This window comes from Macrobrachium nipponense, chromosome 8 (assembly GCF_015104395.2).
Source record: "Macrobrachium nipponense isolate FS-2020 chromosome 8, ASM1510439v2, whole genome shotgun sequence".
Lineage (NCBI taxonomy): Eukaryota > Metazoa > Arthropoda > Malacostraca > Decapoda > Palaemonidae > Macrobrachium > Macrobrachium nipponense.
The window spans coordinates 1,325,420-1,350,107 of NC_087203.1; the positions used below are offsets into that span (position 1 = coordinate 1,325,420).

The following is a 24,688-nucleotide window of genomic DNA, read 5'->3' on the forward strand; positions in this document are numbered from 1 at the left end:
CCCTGAAAGCGTGGGTGCGGCTTCGGGAAGAACGCCGCCAAGGCCAGCCATACATTCTTGATAAGAAGCTGGCCGTCCATATCTTCCCTGCGGGCAAGTCGACTGGTTACGTTGACCCCTTGTCCGCGGCCCCTCTGATAGCCTCCATCCAGCAAGACCTCCAGCAATCCTTTGGGGGTCGTAGCCTCCCAGGAGTCGGTCCCGTCCGTCGCTTGCGCCCTGGACCTTAACATCGAACCCATGGCGGTAGGGGTTGAGGATTTGTTGGTTGAGGTAGGTGTGTCGGGCGCCCAAGGTCTTTCCTTGGGTGCTCCTGGATCTTCTCCTGTCCCTTCCTCGAAGTGCTTCATTCCAAGGCTTTTAATATCTGAGATCCCTACCCGCTCTCCCGCTCTCTCTGTACCCCCAAAGGTGAAGGGACAGAGAGAACCGAAGACTCTGGCCAAGACAACTTCTAGGAAGTCGTCTTCGTCTTCTTCGGCTAGGAAGTCTTCGACTTCCTACGCCGATGCGGTGAAAGCGAAGCCGAGTCTCTTCTCACTCAAAGAGCTCTAGAAGCAAGGCTTCTAAGGAGAAGGCTCGCGCTCCCGCCGAGCCAGTGCCTTCTCCCGCCTCCACCGCTTCCACTCCGGCTACGCCGGTAGGAGGAGCAGGGGCCTAGCACCTTTGATCCCTCTTGCTTTCTCAGAAGTGGTGGTGATGCAACAGGTGGGCGAGCTGGTTGGCTCGTCCAAGTCTCCGCGCCTTGGGACGAGATTCGAGCAGATGTTCGCACAGTTGTCGAGCACTCTGTCTCAATCAGGCCAGTCGATTCAAGACCTCTCTAACAGGGTTAGAGAGAATGAGGACCGGGTAGCCGGGCTATCTCAGGTTCCTCTTCCAGTCTCTCCAGCGCCAAGCACTGGCATTCTACAACTCCCGCCATACGACTCTCTGCCAGCTTTCTCCATGGAGAACCCATGGAGAGTAGCTGCCTACGCTCCTTTCAAGGATGGGATGATTCTCTATCCCGGAGTGTGGAACTCGAAGGATTGAGGACTTTGAGTTTTACCCTCCGGGTCTTACGCAGCCTTTCATCGGTTATGCTAGGCTGACTGTAACGGCTCTGACTAGGGAAGACAAGATCTCTAGAGAGTCTGTCCTATATAGTAGAGAGCATGCTCAGCGGAATGGGTTCACTGCCTTGAGGACTGGGAGTGTACGAACACTAAACTCCAGGACCTACAAGAGCCCCACCTTTACTATTTTCGCGACGGAAGAGGAGGTTTCTCTTCCGTTCGCCACGAAGTTAGTGGAGAAGTCCCTGCAGGCAGTCCTCAAGGATGAGCCCATCCCACAGTTGAGGGAGGCGGAGTCTACTTCTCCGCTCTTCCCGGCTTTCGGAGAATTGTGGGAGACTTGCCAGCCTACGTTCACGCTTTTGGTAAGCTCAAACCGGACTGCGCCATGGACCAGTTCGGCGAGAAACTACCAAGGCTGCCGGATTCCCTAATCCAGGCAGAGTTTGATGCGCGAACCAGGTTTGGCAGGTCCCTCAATTCCCTTATAATTACGGAAATGGCTGCCCTCTCTTACTCTACGGAACGCTGTTCAAGATTTTGGCAAAATCTCAGTTCCAGACGGTACTAACAGACGCTTTCGACGTCTTCAGGCTAGGAGGAATTGTCGAAAGCATGTTCTACAGGAGTGTACTATTAGGCACGAGCCGAATAGACTCCTGGCCTCTAGCATGTGGGGAGCGGATCTCTTCCCAGAGTCCGCTGTCAACGAAGGTGCACCACGAAGCTGCTAGGCTCAACCAGAGCCTTAGAGCTAGGTGGGGTATTTCCTCGAAGAGGGAAACAAGATTCCGTTCCCACTGCTGGTAAGAAACCAAAGAAGGCTGGTAAGAGGTTCCAGCCGTATCAGAAACACCAGCAACAGCAGCAATTTGTGCAGGCGGTCCCGGTTACCCAACAAGGACAACCTGCTAGTTCGAAACAGAACCAGCCCATCCTCCTGTTGTCCCCTCAATCACAGCCATCCACCTCTACGCAATCTCGCCGGCCTTCAACCCTACATACGAGGCTCAAGGCTACAAACAGCCGAGAGGTAGGGCGAGAGGTTACTTTCGTCAGCGTGGCGCAGGAAGGGCGACAAGGAGCAGGCAGTTCAGAGGAGGGCGTGTGGTCAACCCCGCCCATCAAACAATGAGGCTCCCCCAGGTAGGATGGGAGGCTGTTCCTCTTCCGCCACAGGTGGGGGGGTTTCAGCAATTGGCACAGAGCATAGTGTCCAAAGGATTGGGTTGGAGTTGGATCAAAGATCCCCCTCCAATCAAATCATTCCACCAGATACCATCAGAGGAATTGACAGATTACTCGGAAGAACTCCTTCAGGAAAGGAGCTATTGCGAGAGTCAAGCATCTAAATTTCAAGGTCGCTTATTCAGCGTGCAAAGAAAGGCTCAACAAAAAGAAGGGTAATCTTAGACTTGTCAAAGCTAAACTCTTTCATTCGTTGCGACAAGTTCAAGATGCTACCCTCCCGCAAGTAGGGACCTTACGTCCGCGTGGAGCCGTCACATGCTCCATCGATTTACAGACGCATACTATCATATCCCTATAGCCAGGCACTTCGCCCATTCCTAGGATTCAGGCTAGGAAATCAAACATTCTCATTCAAAGTGATGCCCTTCGGCTGAATGTAGCCCCCAGGGTATTCACAAAAATAGCAGAAGTGGTGTACAACAATTGAGAGCTCAGGGAATCATGGTAGCAGCATACCTCTACGATTGGTTGATCTGGGCACCAACAGTCGAGGAATGTCTCAAAGCCACCAAAAAAGGTAGTTCACTTTCTGGAACATCTGGGGTTCCAGATAAACAAAACGAAATCCAGACTTACTCCGGAGTCTCGTTTTCAGTGGCTAGGAATCCAATGGGATTTGTCTTCCCACAATCTGTCAATTCCAGTGGCCAAACGGAAGGAAATAGCAAAATCTGTCAGGCAATTTCTCAAATGCAAACAAACGTCAAGGAGAAACCAGGAGAGAATCCTAGGGTCCCTTCAGTTTGCTTCGGTAACAGATATCCTCCTGAAGGCAAGGCTGAAAGATTTTAAATCGAATTTGGCGATCAAGAGCAACTCCAAATATCGAGACAAGTTGTCAGTAATCCCACAGATCCTCCGCAATCAACTACGGCCTTGGTCAAAAGTAAAGAACTTAGCCAAGAAGTACCCCTTCAATATCCCCTTCCAGTGTTTAACCATTCAACACTGGACGCCTCCCTGTCCGGGTGGGGGGGATACTCTCAGTTCAAACAGGTTCAGGGGACTTGGTCAGTTCAATTTCGCCAGCTCCACATAAACGTGTTGGAAGCAATGGCAGTATTTCTCACTCTGAAGAGACTGCTTCCCCCGAAGAAGTCTCATCTAAGGCTATTTTGGACAGTGCGTGGTAGTTCATTGCATCAACAGAGGAGGGTCCAAATCCAAGCATGTGATCATGTCATGATAGCCATCTTTGCCTTAGCAAACAAACACAAATGGCATCTGTCTGCCACTCACCTGGCAGAGTAAGAAATGTGATAGCAGATGCCCTGTCCCGGTCAGTTCCTCTGGAATCAGAATGGTCTCTAGACGACGGGTCATTCCAGTGGATATGCCGGAGAGTCCCAGGTCTCCAAGTGGATCTCTTCGCCTCACAAGCGAACCACAAGCTCCCTTGCTATTGTGGCACCCCAACCTGGTACCCTCTGGCTTATGCCACGGACGCCCTAGTCGTTGGACTGGGAATCAGTGGAGGAGAATTTTATGTTTTTCCTCCAGTGAATCTTCTCTTGAAAGTCCTAAGCAAACTAAGGTCTTTCAAAGGGATAGTACTCTGATTGCACCGGACTGGCCCAAAAGAGCAACTGTATCCTCTTCTTCTGGAATTGGGTCTCCGACCTCAACGGATCCCCAATCCCAAGCTATCACAATCAGTACAAATGAGGACTGTGTTCGCTTCCTCAGGAATTCTCCAGAGAACTACTTATGGACTTCATGAAGTTTGCGGCTAATAAAGATGCTAATATTGATCCACAGAATATTCTCTTCCTAGAATCAGATAAGAGAGAGTCAACCATTAGACAATATGACTCAGCTGTTAAAAAATTAGCATCTTTCTTGAGAGAATCGAACACTACAACCATGACAGTTAATCTGGCTATATCCTTTTTCAGATCCTTGTTTTTGAAAAGGTTTAGCAGCTAGCACTATTACCACTCATAAATCTGCTTTGAAGAAAATCTTTCAAGTAGGTTTTCAGATAGATCTGACTGAATCTTATTTCACATCTATCCCTAAAGCCTGTGCTAGACTTAGACCTTCCCAAAGGCCTACTACAGTTTCATGGTTTCTTAAATGATGTCCTCAAACTAGCTTCAGATACTGACACTCATCTTGTACATTCATAATGCTCCTGAGGAAGACATTATTCTTATTAAGCCTAGCCTCAGGAGCTAGAATTTCAGAACTGTCGGCTCTATCCAGGGATGCGGGTCATGTTGGAATTCCTCCCATCAGGAGAAGTTCTACTTGCTCCGGATCGTAACTTTTTAGCCAAAAATGAGGATCCTCTTGCAATGGGCCCCTTGGAAGGTTATCCCCACTTCCACAGGATCCTTCTCTCTGCCCAGGTATCAACTCTTAGAGCCTTTCTATCTCGTACTTCTTCAAGATCCTCATGTGCTCTTCTTCATGAGAGAAAAAGGTGGTACTTTGTCAGTAAAAAGGTATTAGACAAACAAATCCTTTACTTCATTAACAAGCCAACCCTGAGTCATTTCCAAAAGCACATGATATCAGGGGAGTAGCCACCTCAATTAATTATTTTCAACATATGAACTTTGAGGATCTTAAAAAGTATACTGGATGGAAATCTCCGACAGTCTTTAAACGCCATTATCTAAAGTCCTTGGAATCTTTAAGTTTCAGCAGTAGCAGGCGGGAAACATTGTTTCCCCTGATACTGTATAGTAGTTGGAGTATAGATCCAGGTCTCCTTTCTACCTACATCATCCAACATGCCTCATCCTATCGCCAGGCTACTCGAATATCATAGCCTTAGCCGCTGAATCTTATAGTGGATTGTCCCTTATTTTTTTGCTAGGGACATCCACACTTGTACTGATAGTGTACTTCAGTGTACCTACCCTTATTTTTATGCTGAGGGTAGGACACAATGTGTTGTATATATTTTTGCCATACTTGTAATTATGATGGACTTCAGTGTACCTACCCTTATTTTTATGCTAGGGTAGGACACAATGAGTTTGTATATTTTGTAAATATGTTCAAGTAAATCCCCTTTTGTTTATATTACATGCATCACTGTAATTTACTGTAATTACCATTTAAGTACCTTTAAGATTACTAACGTTCTGTTGTTTTACTGTTTATTATAAGTTAGTTTAAGTGCTTAGTTTGTATGCTGTTAATTGATTTACTTATATTATATCCATCATTTTACACACTGCTTTTCATTGTTCCTTTTTCCCATCTTGTCTGTTTCTCTGGTACTCTTTCATAGGCCGACACGAGCTGAGCCCAGAAAAGGGATTTTGACGAAGGAAAAATCTATTTCGGGTGATTGGCTCGTGTCGCCCTATGAAACCCCCCCTTTATGCCTTTTTTTCCCCCCTTGCAGGACAAGATGTTTTTAGATTAAGGATGTCCGCTAGGGGCGCTGCTGTCCTCGTGGCGTCCTCTAGTAGTAGTAGTAGCGGCTGCATCGCCCGTTGGTATCAGCTCTCTCTTGGGGATTCTATTGGAAGTTCTAATTGGTGATTGTCTCGTGGTAGTGTTCCCCACTCGCCCCTATTGTCATACCGACACTTCTTTTTAAGAGTGAGCGAGTCAGTTTTACTGACATTTTCTTAATTTTGTTTTTCTCTGGTAATTTTAGATTAATTTTACCTAGAAAGAATGATATTAAGGATCCTTTCATAGGGCGACACGAGCCAATCCCCACCAGAAATAGATTTTTCCTTCGTCAAAATCCCTTTATTGTATACGTCATCTTTAGCATCTCTAGTCTGATCACATTCCTGCAAGCAATCTGGTTGACCTCTTTAGTTTTAGTCTTTTATATATATGGACTAACATTCCATATTTTTATTATGTAATCATTACATAAAAGCTCGGTCAGCTACCAAAACCAACTACTGAATATTACTCAAACTTGACTTGCATTTGACTTATAGGAGTGTGATACAGACACTATGTGAATATATATAGATAATAGAAAATACTTATAAGTAAAAAAAAAAATAAAAAAAATATACATGGAGTACACAAATACAGATTCAAGTAATAAAATATTAAGACATAATATGCATATGATTTATTCGAAAATAAATAGTGATCACGTGATATACTGATATAGTTTTTCACTTCATCTCATTAAGATACATATGCTACAGAAAATACTAATGTACTCTGATAATCGCATAGAATGAATTAAGCATTATAAAAAAATCATATTTTAAACCTGATAAAATTTCATATGTGAATTGATAAAATTATTAATGTTTATGCTGATTGATTCGTTGATTTTTATGCTAACTGTTATATATCTGATTCATTAATCCAAATACTAACTCATATATAACTGCAGATTATTGGTAAGATAACAGGTAACAGATTGATTATAGGCTACCTGATTTGTTTATACATATGTATATGGATTCATATAATTATAATTAATATATGTGCACTTTAAATAGATTCCTATTGCGTACACGCAAAGATATATTTCGATTCTGTTATTTATGATTATTTATACAAAGGATACATGATACTTTGTATATATAGGATACATGACCGAGGTTATACTACTACACATTTAACTAGCGTTCGAACAACTTTTCGTCCATTACACAGTTCCAGACAACCACCTATAGCCAAATGAAAGGGCCAATTTCAAATGGTTAAAACAAGGGGAAAATTTGCCTGGGCCGGGACCAACGTTCTATTTTGCGCTCATACTTGTTCTCTGCATCCTAAGCCACACGAATACGTTCGCGATGAATAAAATCATCCCCAGCACGAGTCCTTCGCCAGCAACGTAGAGTTGAATATCCTTCGGGTCGTAATTGTCGGAAGTATGTCCCTTTTTGTAGTCGATTTCCGACAGCCGCCGGAGCGTTCCGCGTTAAAACGAGAATAACGACGGGATACGGGTGTCGGTCGAAGAAGTCCAAGAAATTCCTTTCACATTGTAGGCGGTTGTTACTTGACTGTAGTCGTCCGCAGCGACGAACGATTTTTTGAAGTTGCGATGTGAAACTCTCGTACTGCAGGATACTGTAACCAGGTTCCATTAATCAGCCTGCAAGTGAAAAGGGATTTTGACGAAGGAAAAATCTATTTCTGGGTGATTGGCTCGTGTCGCCCTGTGAAACCCACCCTGACTTTTTCTTACCCACCCTGCAGAACAAGATGATCATTTTATAAAGGATGGCCGCTAAAGGCGCTGCTCTCCGCTTGGCGTCGGTAGTAGTAGTAGTAGTAGTAGCGGACGCATCACCCTTTGGTATCAGCTCTCTCAGGTGGAGGATTTTGTGGTGGAAGGTCTAAATGGTGAATGACTCGTGGTAGTGGTCTCACTCGCCCCTGTTCCCATACCGACACTTCTTTTATAGAGTGAGCGAGTCAGTTTAACTAACATTTTCTTGATTTTATTTTTTCTCTGGTAATATTAGGATTATTTTACCTAGAAATAATGAACTTAAGGATATTTCACAGGGCGACACGAGCCAATCACCCAGAAATAGATTTTTCCTTCGTCAAAATCCCTTTTCTGGGCTCAGCTCGCGTCGGCCTGTGAAATAGTACCAGAGAAACAGACAAGATGAAATAAAAGGTGAAAATGAAACAAAATATGTTAGACAAAAGGAATATAATATAAGTGAATCAAAACAGTAATCAGACCATCTCAATATAAAGTACTTAAAATTAGCTTAAACTAAATAAAGGTAGTACCAACAATATAAAGGTAATTACAATTATATAAAGATTCACTTAAGATTAAATGATATTTGCAAAATATACAAACACATGTGTTTTACTCTAGCATAAAAATAAGAGTAGAGACACTGAAGCACATTTATATGTACAAGTGTGGGTGCCCCTAGCATAAAAATAAGGGGCAGTCCACCAATAAGATCCTAGCGGCCAAGGCTAGAGTAACACGAAGAGCATAGCGGCAGGGTGAGGCATGTTGGATGAGGTAGGTAGGAAGGAGACCTGGATCTATACTACGACTACTGTGCAGAATCAGGGGAAACTATGTTTCCCGCTGCTACTGCTGAAAATTTTAAAGATTCCAAGGACTTCAGGTAATGACGTTTAAAGACTGTCGGTGATTTCCATCCAGTATAGTTTTTAAGATCCTCAAAATTCATATGTTGGAAATAATTAATTGAAGTAGCTACTGCCCTGATATCATGTGCTTTTGGAAATGATTCAGGGTTGGCTTGTTTAATGAAGTAAAGGATCTGTTGTCTAATTCCTTTAACTGATAAGGTTCCACCTTTTTCTCTCATAAAAAGAGGACCTGAGGATCTAGAGGATGTACGAGATAGAAAGGCTCTTAAAGTTAATACTGGGCAAAGGGAAGGATCTTGCGGAGAGTGGGATGACTTTGCGACAGTTTGGGGTTGGGAATCCATTGAGGTCGGAGACCCAACTCCAGAAGCAGAGGGTACCAGGTGCTCTTTGGCCAGTCTGGAGCAATCAGGGCTACTAACCCTTTGAAAGTTCTCAGTTTGCTCAGAACTTTCAAAAGAAGATTCACTGGAGGAAATATATAGATCTTCTTCCATTGATTCCAGTCTATCGACAGAGCGTCCGTGGCATAAGCTAGGGGTCCAGGTTGGGGGCCACATAGCAAGGGAGCTTGTGGTTCGTCTGTGAAGCGAAGAGATCTACTTGGAGACCTGGTACTCTCCGGCATATCCACTGGAACGACCTGTCGTCTAGAGACCATTCCGACTCCAGAGGGACTGACCGGGACAATGCGTCCGCTATCACGTTTCTTACCCCTGCCAAGTGAGTGGCAGATAGATGCCATTTGTGCTTGTTTGCTAGAGCAAAGATAGCTATCATGACATGATTCACGTGTTTGGATTTGGACCCTCCTCTGTTGATGCAGTGTACTACTACTGCACTGTCCAAAACTAATCTTAGATGAGACTTCTTCGGGGGAGAAGTCTCTTCAAGGTAAGAAACACCGCCATTGCCTCCAGTACATTTATGTGGAGCTGGCGGAACTGGGCGGACCAAGTTCCCTGAACTTGCCTGAATTGCGAGTATCCTCCCCAACCGGACAGGGAGGCGTCCGTGTGAATGGTCAACCCCAGAGAGGGATATTGGAGGGGTACTAACTTGGCAAGATTCTTCACTTTTGTCCATGGCCGGAGCTGGTTGCGAAGGATTTGTGGGATCACTGACAACTTGTCTCGATACTTGGCGTTTGCTCTTGAACGCCAAACTCGATTTATATCTTTCAGTCTTGCTTTCAGGAGGATGTCTGTCACTAAGGCAAACTGAAAGGAACCTAGGATTCTCTCCTGGCTTCTCCTTGAAGCTTGTTTGTTTTTGAGAAATTGCCTCACTGACTTGGCTATTTCTTTCCTCTTTACCACCGGAATTGACAGATTGTGGGAGGATAAATCCCATTGGATTCCTAGCCACTGAAAACGAGTCTCCGGAGTGAATCTGGATTTCGTTTTGTTTATCTGGAACCCCAGATGTTCCAAGAATTGAACTACTTTCTTTGTGGCTTTGAGGCATTCCTCGACAGTCGGTGCCCAGATCAACCAATCGTCGAGGTACGCTACTACCATTATCCCTTGAGACCTCAGTTGTTGGACTACTACTTCCGCTATTTTCGTGAATACCCTGGGAGCTACATTCAGTCCGAAGGGCATTACTTTGAAAGAGAACGTCTGGTTTCCTAGCTCGAAGCCTAGGAATGGACGGAAGGTGTTCTCGCTATCGCTATAGGGATATGATAGTATGCATCGGTAAGATCGATAGAGGTGGTGACGGCCCCACGGGGAAGTAAGGTCCGCACCTGCGAGATGGTCAGCATTTTGAACTTGTCGCAACGAATGAAAGAGTTTAGCTTTGACAAGTCTAAGATTACCCTTCTTTTTGTTGAGCCTTTCTTTGGCACGCTGAATAAGCGTCCTTGAAATTTTAGATGCTTCACTCTCGCAATAGCTCCTTTCTGAAGGAGTTCCTCCGCATAATCTGTCAACTCCTGTGATGGTATCTGATAGAATGACTTGTTTGGTGGGGGATCTTTGATCCAACTCCAACCCAGTCCTTTGGACACATGCTCTTGCCCATTTGCTGAACCCCCACCTGTGACGGAAGAGGACAGCCTCCCTCCTACCTGGAGAGCCTCATTGCTGTTGAGCGGGTTGACCTCCGGGCCCTCCTCTGAAGTTCTTGCACCTTGCAGATCTTCCAGCGCCTCGCTGGCGAAAGTGACTCTCGCCCTGCTTCCCTAGAGAACCTGTTAAAGGTTGGGAAGGCTTGGCTCTCGTACATTGAGTTGAAAGCTGGCGAGACGGCGTAAGAAGTCGAGGGCTGGTTTTGAGGCGACAGCAGGAGGATAGGTTGGGACTGTTTCGACGTTGAGGGCTGCCCCTGTTGGGTAACTGGGACAGCCTGGACGAAGTGTTGCTGTTGCTGCTGCTTCTGGTAAGGCTGGAACCTTCTAGGTGTCTTCTTAAGCTTCTTACCAGAAGCGGTGGGGTCTCTCTTGTTTCCTTTTGGAAGAGATTCCCAATCTAGCTCTTAGGCTCTGGTTAAGCCTAGCAGCTTCGTGATGCAGCCCCCACACCACACAACCCCCCCTCACCCAAAAAGAAAAAAAAACGCCTCAAAAAAACCGCCCCCCCCTCTTCCAGAAGCTTCCGGGAAGAGGTCTGCACCCCACATGTTGGAAGGCAGAAGCCTATTAGGTTCATGCCTAATAGTAGCTTCTTGTTAGCACGGATGCTTCCTACAATTCCGCTGGGCCGGTGAAGGAAGTCGAAAAGCATCAGCTTGTACTGACTGAAGCGTGACGTTTGCCAAGATCTTGAATAACGGTTCGGTGGCGTATGACAGGGCAGCCATCTCTGTGATGATGAGGGAGTTAAGTGACCTCCCAAATCTAGTGCGGGCATCAAATTCTGCCTGAATAAGGCTATCAGGCAGTTTGGGGAGCTTCTCACCGAACTGATCCATAGCACAGTCCGGCTTCAGCTTCCCCACTGAGAAAGTGGCTGGCAAATTTTCCCACAGTTCTCCAAAAGCAGGAAAGAGCGGAGATGTCGGTTCCGCCTCCCTTAACTGCGGAATGGGTTCATCTTTGAGAACTGCTTGGAGAGTCGTTTCCACCATCTTTGTCGCAAATGGGAGAGAGGACTCCTCATCTGTGGCAAAGATAGTGAAAAGGCTCTTAAATGCCTGGAGTTTGGTATTTGTACAATCCCAATCCTCCAGGCAGTGTACCCATTCTCTTTGTGCATGATCCCTACTGTACAACACAGTCTCCCTAGAGATTTTGTCCTCTCTATTGAGGGCTGTTTGAGTCAGCCTGGCATACCCTATGAAAGGCTGAGTCAATCTGGGGGGGTAGAACTCGAAGTCCTCAATCCTTCGAGTTCCACACTCCGGAATGGAGATCATGCCGTCCTTGAAGGGAGCATAAGCTGCCACCCTCCAAGGATTATTCATAGAGAAAGCCGGAAGGGATTCATACGGCGGCAACTGGACTAAACCAGTAGCTGCAACTGGGAGGTTCGCCTGCAGCGCTTGACTCAGGCCAGCGAAGCGATTGTCGTGCTCTCTAACACGGTTTGAGAGGTCCTGGATCGACTGACCGGACTGGTTAATGGTACTGGAGAGTTGAGCAAACATTTGCTCAAATCTCGTGCCTAGAGAGCCGACCATCTCTCCCACTTGTTGCAGAACTCCTGCTGAGAAGGTGGTGGGGTCAAAAGCACTAGACGCCGCCGCCCCAACAGGAGTCACCGGGGTGGATCCGGTGGATGCCGGAGAAGGAACTGGCTCGGCCGGAGCTCGGGCCTTCTCCTTAGAAGCCTTGCTTCTTGAGCTCTTATAGTGAGAAGAGCTAGGCTTGGCCTTCACCGCGTCGGCGTAGGATGTCGAAGACTTCCGTGCCGAAGAAGACGACGACTTACTAGGAGTCTTCTTTTGAAGGGTCTTCTGTACTCTCTGTCCTTTCACTTTCGGGGGTACAGAGAGAGTGAGTGAAGGCGAAGGGATCTCAGATCCCGTGAAGCCTTGGAAAGATGCAGAAGAAGGAACAGAAGAAGATCCAGGAACGCTCAAGGGAAGCCCTTGAGCGCCCGAAGCACCTACCTCGACCAACAAATCCTCCGCACCTACCGCCATTGGCTCAAGATTCAGATCCAAATTTGCGACGTCCGGCACCGCCTCCTGGGTCGAGACGGACCCAAATGCCTGTTGCACCTCCTGTTGTAACGAAGCTATGAGTGGGGCTGCTGCGGCGGGTTCGACATACCCCGTCGCCTTGCCTCCAGGGAAGATCTGGATCGCCAAGCTCCGATCCAGGATATACGGCTGTCCCTTGCCGGCGTTTTTACCGAAGCCGCCTACCCAAGCTCTCAGGGTTGCCAAGGTGACTTCTTTCACGGCATCAGCCTGAAAGAGAAGGCAAAATGAAGCCTCTGATGGCGGGGTTACCTTAAAGTTAGCCTTAAAACTAAAGATAAAGTATTGATTACAAGAAATTTGTCTAGCCATTTACTTACCCCACCCAAAAGCTGACTGACGAGGTCATAACAAATGGTGCATGCCTCATGATGCCAGACAGTTCGCCATAGGAGGTAGCACACGAGGCGTGGGTCCTGCACTCTTCATGTGCACAGGGGTCGTAAAGGACAGCGTTGCAACCAGGATGCTGGCAGTTAGTAGCCTGTAAGTGGAAGGATACATGAGTACCAAGGATACACACTTACAGCCTAACTAGGACTCCGATGCATGCCGGAATATGAGAGTTAGAGTAAAACCAATCCCCCGCCGTAATACGTGTGGCTAGTAAAGTGGTTGGTTGGAGTCCACAGCGTCGCCGGAGACAATAAAAAGAGACCAACCAGGAGTGGTGAGGAGCTTACAGAACCACGACGGAGAACGACGGAGGTAGGTCAGATAAAATTATAAAATATGTATACTTAAAATAAAGCATTAGTAGGGGTATGTATATACATAGCATGAGACATGCTTATCTTCCGACTACTAGAGGAGGGCCCGGGTAAGTGAGCAAGCTCTCCTCCGGTAGCGGAAAAAAAAAAGATATACTAGGCAAGCTATACAGACCACTGATAAGCCTACTCCGTCCACTGGCGGAGCCAGAACAAGCGATAACCGAAGGAGCACCCCGGCTTGAGCAGGGGCTCCGTCCGTCACGGTAGGGGAGAGAATGAAGGAACCCAGGGTGACGCGGCGAGCGAGAGACAGAGAGGAGGCCAAACCCCCCGACTCCTACCCACCGAGTACCCCGGTACCCGCGGCAAGTGGTCACCCAAGCTCCCAGCTGGTACGGAACTCCCCTGGCTTCACAGAGGGAGAGGGAGGAAGGCTACAATGGTTGTCATGACAACCGAGGAGCCCCGACCAGAACCCTCCCTACCACGTGGGAGGGAGGGAAGGGAGAGGGTAAGGTGCCCAATGGGACACGTGGTCGGACGTGGCCCAGTACGCCATAGCAACACAACCACAGAGAGGCCACGTGAACCCAACTGTACCAACACACGGTACAAGGCACCGTAGGGCTAGGACAACACCTAAATAAACACTGATAAAATAATAAATACATCGTAAAAGAATGGAAGGGACACTTGAGTAAAAGAGAAAGAAGCCCAGGAGGAGGCGAACTGATCCAAAGAGCAGTCGACTACTCGGAGCCAGCGGTAGCCGATAAAGAGCAAGAGCTGGGATGCTGGGCGAGATATAAAAAAGAATAGCCCTAATTACCAAACTAAGAGACAAGGTCATAAGGTATGGGCGTGTACCCTAAATCAATACGATGTAATAATAAGAGGAACGTAAAATAAGAGCCCATAAGCATAAGATGTCCCAGTATGGGAGACTGAGAAATCTTAACAACACGAGGCGGTTCATGGCCGCCACGAGTCAACCAGGAGACCGTATATGACCTAAAAAACGGAAAATACTGGTCCCTGGAAGACCAAAATACAAACAGGACTTATTGGGCACTTAACTTAGCCGAGGCGATAGCTGAACGTTCCATCGTAGAAGATAATCCAGAAAAAAGCGAAAACAACACGGGGAAAAATATCACAACCAATGTTGTCGAGCTAATAATAAAGGATGGCCGCTAGAGGCGCTGCTCTCCGCTTGGTGTCGGTAGTAGTAGTAGTAGCGGACGCATCACCCTTTGGTATCAGCTCTCTCAGGTGGAGGATTTTGTGATGGAAGGTCTAAATGGTAAATGACTCGTGGTAGTGGTCTCACTCGCCCCTGTTCCCATACCGACACTTCTTTTATAGAGTGAGTGAGTCAGTTTAACTGACATTTTCTTGATTTTATTTTTTCTCTGGTAATATTAGGATTATTTTACCTAGAAATAATGAACTTAAGGATATTTCACAGGCCGACACGAGCTGAGCCCAGAAATTATATTTGTCACGAGGGCAAAGTAAATTCAGACGACATCCAAATACAGGGGGGGAGGAAGCCATTAAGACCAGACTTAACCCACATGAATTCGCTTATTTTTTATGGAATTCAAAAGAGTCAGCTGTACAAACTTTTTTATCCATGGCATTAACAATGAGTGAACCTATCCAGGTCTATGATGACTGTAAAAATATCCATAATTATAAAAAATAAACAGATATCAATACGAATCCCAAAGAAAATTCGATATTACTGGTAGTAAGTTACTAGACAAAGAAGTGGAAAACGGAGCTATTTGTAAGATTGCCAGGCAACATAAGAGTCAAAGAGAATATTAATCATGATTCTGTATTTCTCTATGCTAACTGAAATTAAGTTGTGATAAAATCTGATCCTATGTGCCCCTAACAAAAGTTTCATATTCAATTTTGTCGCGTGCATCCTCTGAGGTTAATTTTAACAACTTTATTAATAGACTAGAGCTGCAACTAATTTCTATATAAACTTTGGGTTTTTTTTCAAGAAAATGTGACATTTTCCCATGCATGTGATTTACTTGAATTGTGATAGACTAATGTTGCAAGTAAATTTTTCATATCCATGACTTGATACTTCTAATTGTCTATGAGGTTCAGAAAAAAAAATTAATTCATTTTGATGTTATAGAAATTCTATTTGCTTATTTTGTTTATTAATTTTAAAACGATTGCAATCCTTAACTAATTGCATTGCACACACGGATAAGAATATGTCATGTCATCGTGACCCATGAACCACATGTGAAGTTCATGAGCTATGCATTCCTCTCTCCAGTCAACCTGCTTCGCAAGCGGAGACGACACACACACAGATGAAGCTTGTGTAAGCAGATTATTGAGGTTAAAAGGAACAAATGCTGATACGGCAGTGATGACGTCGTCACTTGGCAGGAGATTGCTCTCAGCCAGCTAAGAGTTACGTGACTTGCTGTAATTAAATACGACTTTAGTATTTTCAAATGATATTTTTTTTTTTTTTTTTTAATTCTCCACCCACATGAGAAGAATGTCTGAAAAAAAAAACAGTACCAAAATTGAACAATATATTAGTTTCATGTTGGATATCTGCATGATTGTAAATAAATGTAATACTGTTAAATTAGATATTCCTTATTCAAACTAATGAAAAGGGTTTCCATACAAATTTTATATATACTATTTGCCCTGTATAAGATTATTCGCATAGATATACATTTTCACTTCTAGACTTCCTGACTTTAAAATCTCTTTTATTTTATTTTATTTTATTTATTTATTATTATTATTTTTTTTTTCATTGACTACGAATACAAATCACCGGGACAGACAATAGGTCAGTAGGTTTTGATATGTGTTTGAACTTTTAGCTTATTTGTTATCACTAAAACGTTAAGTTAGAGTTCAAATCTTTACGCATATATATTTGGATATTTAATTAACCTATGGTTACGTTTTGCTTATTGATTTTATCGTGATTCCTTTTTTGTTATAATTTGTAACCCTTCCGACTTCTTACGAGTGTATTATATTGACTCCCACTTGTATCCATATTTATTTTATTTTTTATATTTATTTATTTATATATTTTTTTTATATATATTTGATAAATTAATGGTTGGCTTGAATATGTGGAAAAGTGTTCTAGCGGCGTACCGTATAAGGCTACTTGCGGTATCAATTCTATAGATACAAGATATAAATGATAAAGGTATTTAAAACCGCGAGAACCGCTATAATCCAGTTCGGATCCAATATCACGAATGTAACTCGTAAGACATTGACACTTTTTTATTTATCCGTTATTCTGCCAAACCGATTGACTGGGTGATAAAATATATTATTGGTTTTCTTAATGGATAGGAATTCACACAAGTTAAGGAGATTATTGATTTACACCACCCGAGTCAGATTATCATGTGTTGAATTCCATGTTTACTGATTTAGCACTCATAAATATTCCTAGCGCACTCAATTGCGGTGTTTGTTTTTAGTGCTATCAATTCTATATAACGTGTCAAGGAACTATTAACACTAAGAAGTGTTTATTCCCTCTGTCAGACTCGTAATTCTGTTAATAATTCTACGTATATTCTTTCAAGGATTGATTTGGCACAGGATAGGCCCCTAAACTGACAGGTGTCTTAGTGTATCCCTTGTTTTCATGACACGTGTTACAATTAGTTATGTGCTTTTTATATCTGTAAGCATCGTAGGCCAGTAAAACAGTGATTTGGCTTTCTGTGACATAATAGGGAACCCTGGATGACGGAATGCAACCAGTTTATGACGATTGGTATGAAAGAGATTATTACTACTACCTGGTCGTTAGTCACCTGCTGTGTTCTTCGGGTTTTCCTCGTCACGGACCTACATATAATATTACATTTGATTACATAATTCTGATACATATACTTTAAATATACTTTTCCCTTAGGGTTTCTGCTCGAAGTGTTTATTGTTTTTGCTTAGCCGCTGACCCTGTTTCCGTTCGAAGTGTTTGTTTTGCTTATTGCTGTTGACACTTGCTTTGTTCAGTTTGTAACAGTTCTGCGCTCCAACCCAGATATTCAATGCTCGCGATCTCTTGGGTTAAGGAATTTTCTTGTTTAGATACGGTTTTAACAATAGGTACGGATACGGATGTTTCTATATCCTTTAGTCCAATTAATGGTTCTTTGCTGTATGGTGCGGGATTGCGGGATAATGCGTCAGCTATGATAATTGCTTTCCCAGGTAGATATCTTAACTTGGCTCCAAAGACCTGAATGATCATTTGTCACCGAGTTCCTTTTGGACTGTGATTAAAGCCTTTGAAAAACTCGGTAAGTGACTTATGCTCAGTGAGGACTTTAACAGGATAGCCGTAGATTATGAACTTGAAATGTACTAGTGAGTTAACGATACCTAGCCCTTCCTTGCCTATTACTGCATATTTACTTTCAGAGGGCTTTAGTTTACGTGAATAAAAAGCTATAGGAAAGAAGTGTTTATCATATTACTGAAGTAGTACCCCTCTTACCCCTTGGTCTGAGGCGTCTGTTGCAATAAAAAAAAATTCCTTATTTAAATCAGGGATTTTTAAGTTAGGTGAGCTGCATTATTCCGCTTAAGATATCGAACGCCTGTTGATGCTTTTCAGACCATAATAAATCTACGCTCTTTTTTGTAAGATCTGTTAAAGGAGCTGTCATGATTGAAGAGTTACATATTTACATACGATTGTAATACCCACTACAGCACCAAAGTGCTGTATCCCCCTTTTACGTTAATAGTTTTTATTATGTAATCATTACACATACAGTATTTCTTGTATACCATGTACACTAATACACTTTATTTACAGGTATATTAGCAGGTATATTAGCAGTACGTATTAAGTTAGGTATTGAATGGTCCAAGTTGTTGTAGTATTTCATTGTTTATAGGTCAATTTAGCTTTATTATGAAATTTACTGGGGTGTTTTTGGAGGGCTTGGAACGGATTAGTCATTTTACATGTAAAATGCGGTTCAAGATACGAAAAACTCATGATACGAAGGCCACCTTGGAATGGGTTAATTTCGTATCTCGAGGTACCTACCACTGTACTGGGAAATGGACCTAAACAGTCCATAGTCACTACTTTGAATGGATTTAATTCTGATGAATATTTTTCAAGTGAAGGTTTCAGATTTACGTTACCCTTATGTTGATTACAAACTGTACAGTTTTTTACAAAATTCTTGGCATCTTCACTACAATTTGACCAAAAATAATTTCTGGTTATGATTCTTGTTGTCGTTTTAATTCCTGGATGTCCTGCTAAGTTATATGAGTGTTAGCCCTAAAACTTCTCTGGTTAGTGTTTTTTGGAAGTATAATCGAGAAAAACCATTTTTCTCTGTCGGCCTTTTATACGACAATCCATTTATTAATTGAAAATCAGGTTTTAAGGATTCATCTAGTAATAGCTGTCCTACTCTTTGTCTGATTTCTGCATCTCTTTCTTGATGTATTTTTACTCCTAGACCTAAATCTACAGCTTGACAACTAAAACAAAAGGTGTTATTGTTAATATATTTTTCTGTTTCTTCTTGGGATCTGGATAATGCATCTGCCAAGGTGTTAAATTTCCCTGGAATATATCTGGATTCTGGGGCAAATTCTAATACACTAATGAACCATCTATTGAACTTCATGTTGTTGGTAAAGGCTCTCTTTTTAAATTAGTCGCAAGTGGGTTTGTCAGTAAGCACATTAATTTTATGACCCAAAAGTATATGTCTAAACTTCTTTAGACCCCAATGTAAAGATAATCACTCTCTTTCTGTTGTACTATAATGTCTTTCTGCTTGGTTTAAAACTCTACTAGCATAATATACTGCCCTCATCCTAGTTTTAGCCTTTTTTAATAATACAGCTCCTAGCCCTGTACTCGAGGCATCACAAGCTAAGCAACAGTATTTGGAAAAACAGTGTTCCTGGTTATTTTGCTCTTGAATGTTTGAAAGGCTGTTTCTTGTTCATATTTCCATTCATATTCAACAGCCTTTATGGTTAGTTCTGTCAAAGGTTTGGCTATAATAGCAAAGCATATTATAAAAGGTCTCTAATAACCTACCATACCTAGGAACCTTCTTAAGTATGAAAAAAGTTTCAATACCTAACAAAAGTGATACCTGTGTAAGGGTATTACCTAACTACAAGTATGGAATGAGACAATATGTGATACCTATGAAAAGGTATGTGTACCTGTAATTCCTAGACTTCCCTAGATTACAAGTAATGGAATTTCAATACCCGTGACATAATGTGTTAGCTTACAAGTGCCGAATATGGCATAGAGATTCATTCAAAACTCTAATGAGAAGTTAGGAGAAAAACTAGGCTGGGTATATATACCGTGAAACCTAATTACACAATTGGTTCATTAAACTCTAGCTCTCCAATACAAACTCAGCTTAACACTTACATTATTAATGAAGCATGGAGCCTGGCTTACTCTTGAAGTATCAATGCTGGAGACTACACCCAATCACAGTGTTTACAAAATACGTTTACATTTAAAATTATCACTAAATTCAATTGGTCGTAATACAAACACAGGATATATTTAGCTCTTAATTTTATCAGATCCCGGTCAGGCCCCCAAATGTGACGTTCCTTACTTTTAATTACTCTTCCTTAATTAACCTGGTGCCAGATGTAACGGCAGACGTCTTGGTTCACAATCACTGATTCAAGAACGGCACATAGAATTAAAGGTATTCATTGATTTTCACATATTACACTTCACAGCTAAATATTTAGATGGTACAAAGTATAAGATTGTAATATACTTTTCAAACAAATACACTGTAATCAGGGTGTAGAAAATACGTGCTACTTTTCAAATAAATACACTGTAATCAGGGTGTAGAAAACACAGCACGTAAACGATATTAAATATAATATAAAAAGTACTTAAATATTATTTATAACACTTAACTCCAAACAAGTAGTAATGAAGAAGATAACCATCTTAAGCAAGCAGTAACCATACTCAACTCTGGACGTATGATTTACGTCTGAGGTAAACTTATTTTAAACAAAGGATTCGAATTACTAGAAACTACTCAAAAATTCCATGGATGAATGTCCCAGGCGATGATACTGGAGGTTTAAAAAGGTAAGATATCTTCACCAGTCAATAGATGGCTTAGAGTGTAGGGACTGCAGCAATTCCTAGATGGCGCTGAAGATAGTTGGCAGAATAGCGGACGAAGGAATCCTTAAAAAAGAGGGTAGCAGATCCTCATAATATATTATATATATATATATATATATATATATATAATATATATATATATATATATATATATATATAATTGTATTAGTCATTTATAATCTTTAAATATTCCATTCATTTGCCTCAATTCTCGCATTGGTGAAGTATTGCAAGTGATATTCTGAAAGGGGTAAACAAAAGATGACTGTTTGGTTTTAAAAGGTGAATGTTAGTAAACTTTCTAATCACCTGTGCAGACTGTATACATCATTGCTTTAGTATCTTTTTAGATACTTCTAATAAATTTTGACACCTAAATAGCACTTCTTTCCGTGATGGTATCTGGTTATATTATTATATTATTTGTGAAACTTTTTTTGCAACGTGACTGTTAGAAGTTATTCAGTTATTATGCAGGTCTCATTAGAATTCTCTAGAAAGATGCATAGCAATCCTTTTTTATAGTTTAAGATAAGATAAGAAGACATTCTTCCTTGAGTCAGTACAGTATCATGCATAGAATTTTTTTTAGAATGATCACATTCTTTAATTATAGGTTGGAGAGTTGCTTGTCAGAGGGCCTAATGTTTTCAAGGAGTATTGGAAGAAGCCTCAAGCAACTGCCAAAGAATTTACTCACGACGGATGGTTTCGTACTGGTAGGTTCTATATATATACTGCTTATACAATACAAAATATTGCCTTACTAGAACCAGTTGTTTTGTGACCAAGCAATGACTGACTTAGAATATACTATGACAATTACCTTTTTAATGGGATTAGGAGATATCCCTTTAATGGGCTTTCACCTATCTTCTCTCTCATGCCTTACCTCCTTTGAAGTTATGCTTGTGTGAGTTCAGATGGTACTTTTTTTGCACCATGATGAATCACTTCCTATTCATAGTAATTAATGAGAGATTTTCCTCATATTACCATAAATCTGTATATTTACTTTCCTGTGTTAGCTAAGGGCTCTTTTGCTGACCTATGTTGTTTCATTGTAATTTACCTAGTCCCACACGTAAGCACACCGTTTGATAATACCTTAATTCTTAATGAGTTTACCACAGTCTGAGTATCAGTGTAATAAATTTGAATGTTTTATTTTGATTTCAGCATCTCTTTTGAATTTTGTTTTATTTTGATTTCAGCGTTTCTTTTCCTTAGGATAGAAAAAGACTGCGTAACCTTATGTCTAGTTGCTTACATAAGTATTTCTGGGCTTGACCTGTGTCGGCCTGTGAAATGGTTCCTTTGATACTATTTCTGAAGAATAAATATTGCTATTCATCCTAGAGAAAAAAGAAACAATATAATGCCAAGATAAATGGCTCGCTCACTTCTTATAGAAGTGTCGGTATAGTAAGGAGCGAGTGGAATCACTACCAGAGGTCCCTTGCCATTTAGCTTCTTCCTTCGACAAAACCCCAAACTACGGAGGAGCCGTGCTACAGCTCCCGGTCTACTACTACCGTGAGCGCCTCCGACGCCTGAGACGTTATTCCTTTCGATAGCACGCGTTACACCAGACGTTAGAATTTTTTCGGTGCTGTGTTTCGCTCTTATTTTGGATTATCTTTTGGATTATCTTTTATTTTCAAGATGTCTTCAGCTTCTGCTTCTAAGTTAAGTACTGTTTGGGGTTACTGATCTCATTTTATGATGATCTTCGTGTTTTATACATATTCGGAGCCTTATCGGCCGGTATGCCCCTCGACCGCATGGCGGTACGGGTTATCTCTTTCGGTCTTCCATACCGTTAGGGATTTCCCTTTTTCTCAGTACTTTAGATATGGTTACTTATACATAGTCTCTATATCTTTATGCAGTTAGTTTTTTTAGTTAGGCCTCCACGGGGCACGCTCCGACCGCACGTTTCGGACCTTAGTCTAGCTACGCCTTACATTGTTAGGAGTTTTATCAGTCACGATTTGAGAGTCATATCATCTTAATTATTCTGATGTTCTCTCTTTCCTTCTCTAGTTCCTGATTACCATTAATAATATTATAGGTACTAGGTGGCTAACATACACCATGCTTTGGTATGGCGATTAGCTTCCCTGTTATCATTTATTTTACCGTTAAGTTAGGCTTTCATACCCCAATTGTCGATGTGTGGGATTTAGCCTGCCCCCCGTTTTCTTGAACTAGAGGTTAAATTAGGCTAACATACCCCTTTCTTCGGATCGGCGATTAGCGTAATTTTCTGTTTGCTTAGCTTCGTGTTCCCCGTGTTAGTCTAGCTTTAAGATATCGCTTTAATTTTATTTGATTGATTATTATAAGTAATCCTATTTGTATCAGTGATATTGATGTTGTTCCGACGGTTCTTCCCCACCTCGTGTCTTTCACCTGGAGGGAAGACCACCGGTTGATCGCGGTGAGCCACCCGGTTACGGGGTCCCCCTCCCTCCCCCCAGTCCCCCCTCCATACATTGCCATCCACGTCGTGGGTGATGACTCGTTTCTCACAGCTAGCGTCCGAGTCTGCATGAGAGGGGATGACTCACGGGACTGGTGGGGATCTCCCCTCCCCTACTGGTATTCTCACTCGTCACATGCCTCGGGGGCTCGGGACCTCCTCCCCCCTTCTTCTCCGTCCTTAACTGGCCGCTCAGGGGGAGGGCTCCCCTACCCCACGTTCTTCCCTACCCTTTCCCCCTCAGTTCAGTCCGGCAGGTGTCTATCCGCCGCTACCGAACATAGAGAGGGGGGGAGGGAACCACTGGGTTTCCTATCCACTTAGGATAGTTCACACGAGCACTTACTGATATAATGGGTTTTTATTTTGTTTTATTTTGTGTTATTTAATGTTTAGAATCTTTTGCGTTACTCCGGGGTTTTTTTTATTTCCGCCTCTCGTACTATCCCTTGCTTCGTTAGAGTTTGACATTGCTCACTCAATATTAATTAACTCCGGGCCATACGGAGAACTCCAGGCCCTACGGAGTCTATTTTTAGTCATATGACAAGTGAGCTTAGGCGAAGGCAGAGACTTTCTTCCCCCCTCGTAACTTTTCTACGTAATATTCATACGTAGATCTCTATCCGTCGGTCCTACTCCGGCACCCACGGAAGTAGTTTGCATATTAATACCACCGGTAGGATTGTCATTGGTACTCATGTATCCTTTGACTTACAGATGTTGTGCCAGGAGATTGGGTGCAATGCCATCCTCCAAGACCCGTGCGGCCATATAGTATGCCGTTCTCATGCAGGATGTGCAGTGAAAGTGGAGGATTTTATCGTTTGGCATCATGAAGCTTGCCAAACCTGCTACTTGCTAGTAGGAGATGCCTCACTAGTAGTAAGTTTCTTAGCACTTTCTTCATTCATTCGTCACCTGGAATACTTGTTGTTATATTATACCTTTCACATATGAGACACATATTCATATAATCTCAACACAACAGACATTCCTCCCCTATCCTCTCCCTAACTCTAGACCCTTTTTTACAGGGTTCTGATGAAGAAAAGAAGAAAGCTTTGTCGACTCTCAAAGCTTGGGTAGGGGGTTTTGGCCGGAATTCGAAGGGCCGCCCCTACATTATTACCCAGGATATGGCGGACCTAGCATTCCCAGGAGCCAAGAAAGGATCAGTGGTGGACCCGATAGCGGCCGCCCCTTTGCTGGCCGACCTTCAAGTCATGAATCTCCCATACAGGAGGGGGATTTCCCAGAGGACGTTGCAGAAGACGTTGCGGCAATGAACCTCAACGTCGAACCCATGGCTATTGACTCCATAGGTACAGGTAAGGGTGGTAGTAGGGGCAGCTTCTGTGGGTTCTCAGGGCCCTTTCCTGAATTCCCTTTCTCCATCACCTTCTACTGATCCTTCTACTTCCACTTCTTTCCGGGGCTTCACTGAAGAGCAGCGGTCTGTCCGTCCTAAGGTTACTTCAGTGATCCCCAAGGCTAAGATGACCGAAGAGAATCTTAAAAAGTCTCTCCCCAAGAAATCGGTCATCCTGACAGACACTGTAACTCCGGCTCACCACCCCGGATCAGTTAGGTCAAGGGAGGCCTCTTCCTCTGCGTCGAGGTCCCCCAAACATAGATCACGTAAGGATCGGGCTCAAGTCCCTCTTTTTTGATTCCGAATCCTTTTCGGCTAACATTCTGGAGCAGGTGGGAGTGATCGTAGGGGCCTTGGTTGACAACAAGGTCGGCTTGGTGCTCTCCCAGCTCTCCAGTTCTGTTACGTCTTCCGGCC

At 43.0% G+C, this 24,688-nt stretch overlaps 1 protein-coding gene across 2 annotated transcripts in view; it reads left to right on the forward strand.

Annotated features, from left to right (window-relative positions):
• LOC135222580 (malonate--CoA ligase ACSF3, mitochondrial-like) overlaps nucleotides 1–24,688 on the forward strand; it is a 405,816-nt gene that overhangs the window by 285,127 nt on the left and 96,001 nt on the right. For both annotated transcript variants that reach the window (XM_064260655.1, XM_064260654.1), the window contains one exon: nucleotides 21,028–21,130. In XM_064260655.1, coding sequence (XP_064116725.1) covers nucleotides 21,028–21,130 — 103 coding nt within the window. The remainder of the gene's footprint in view (nucleotides 1–21,027; nucleotides 21,131–24,688) is intronic.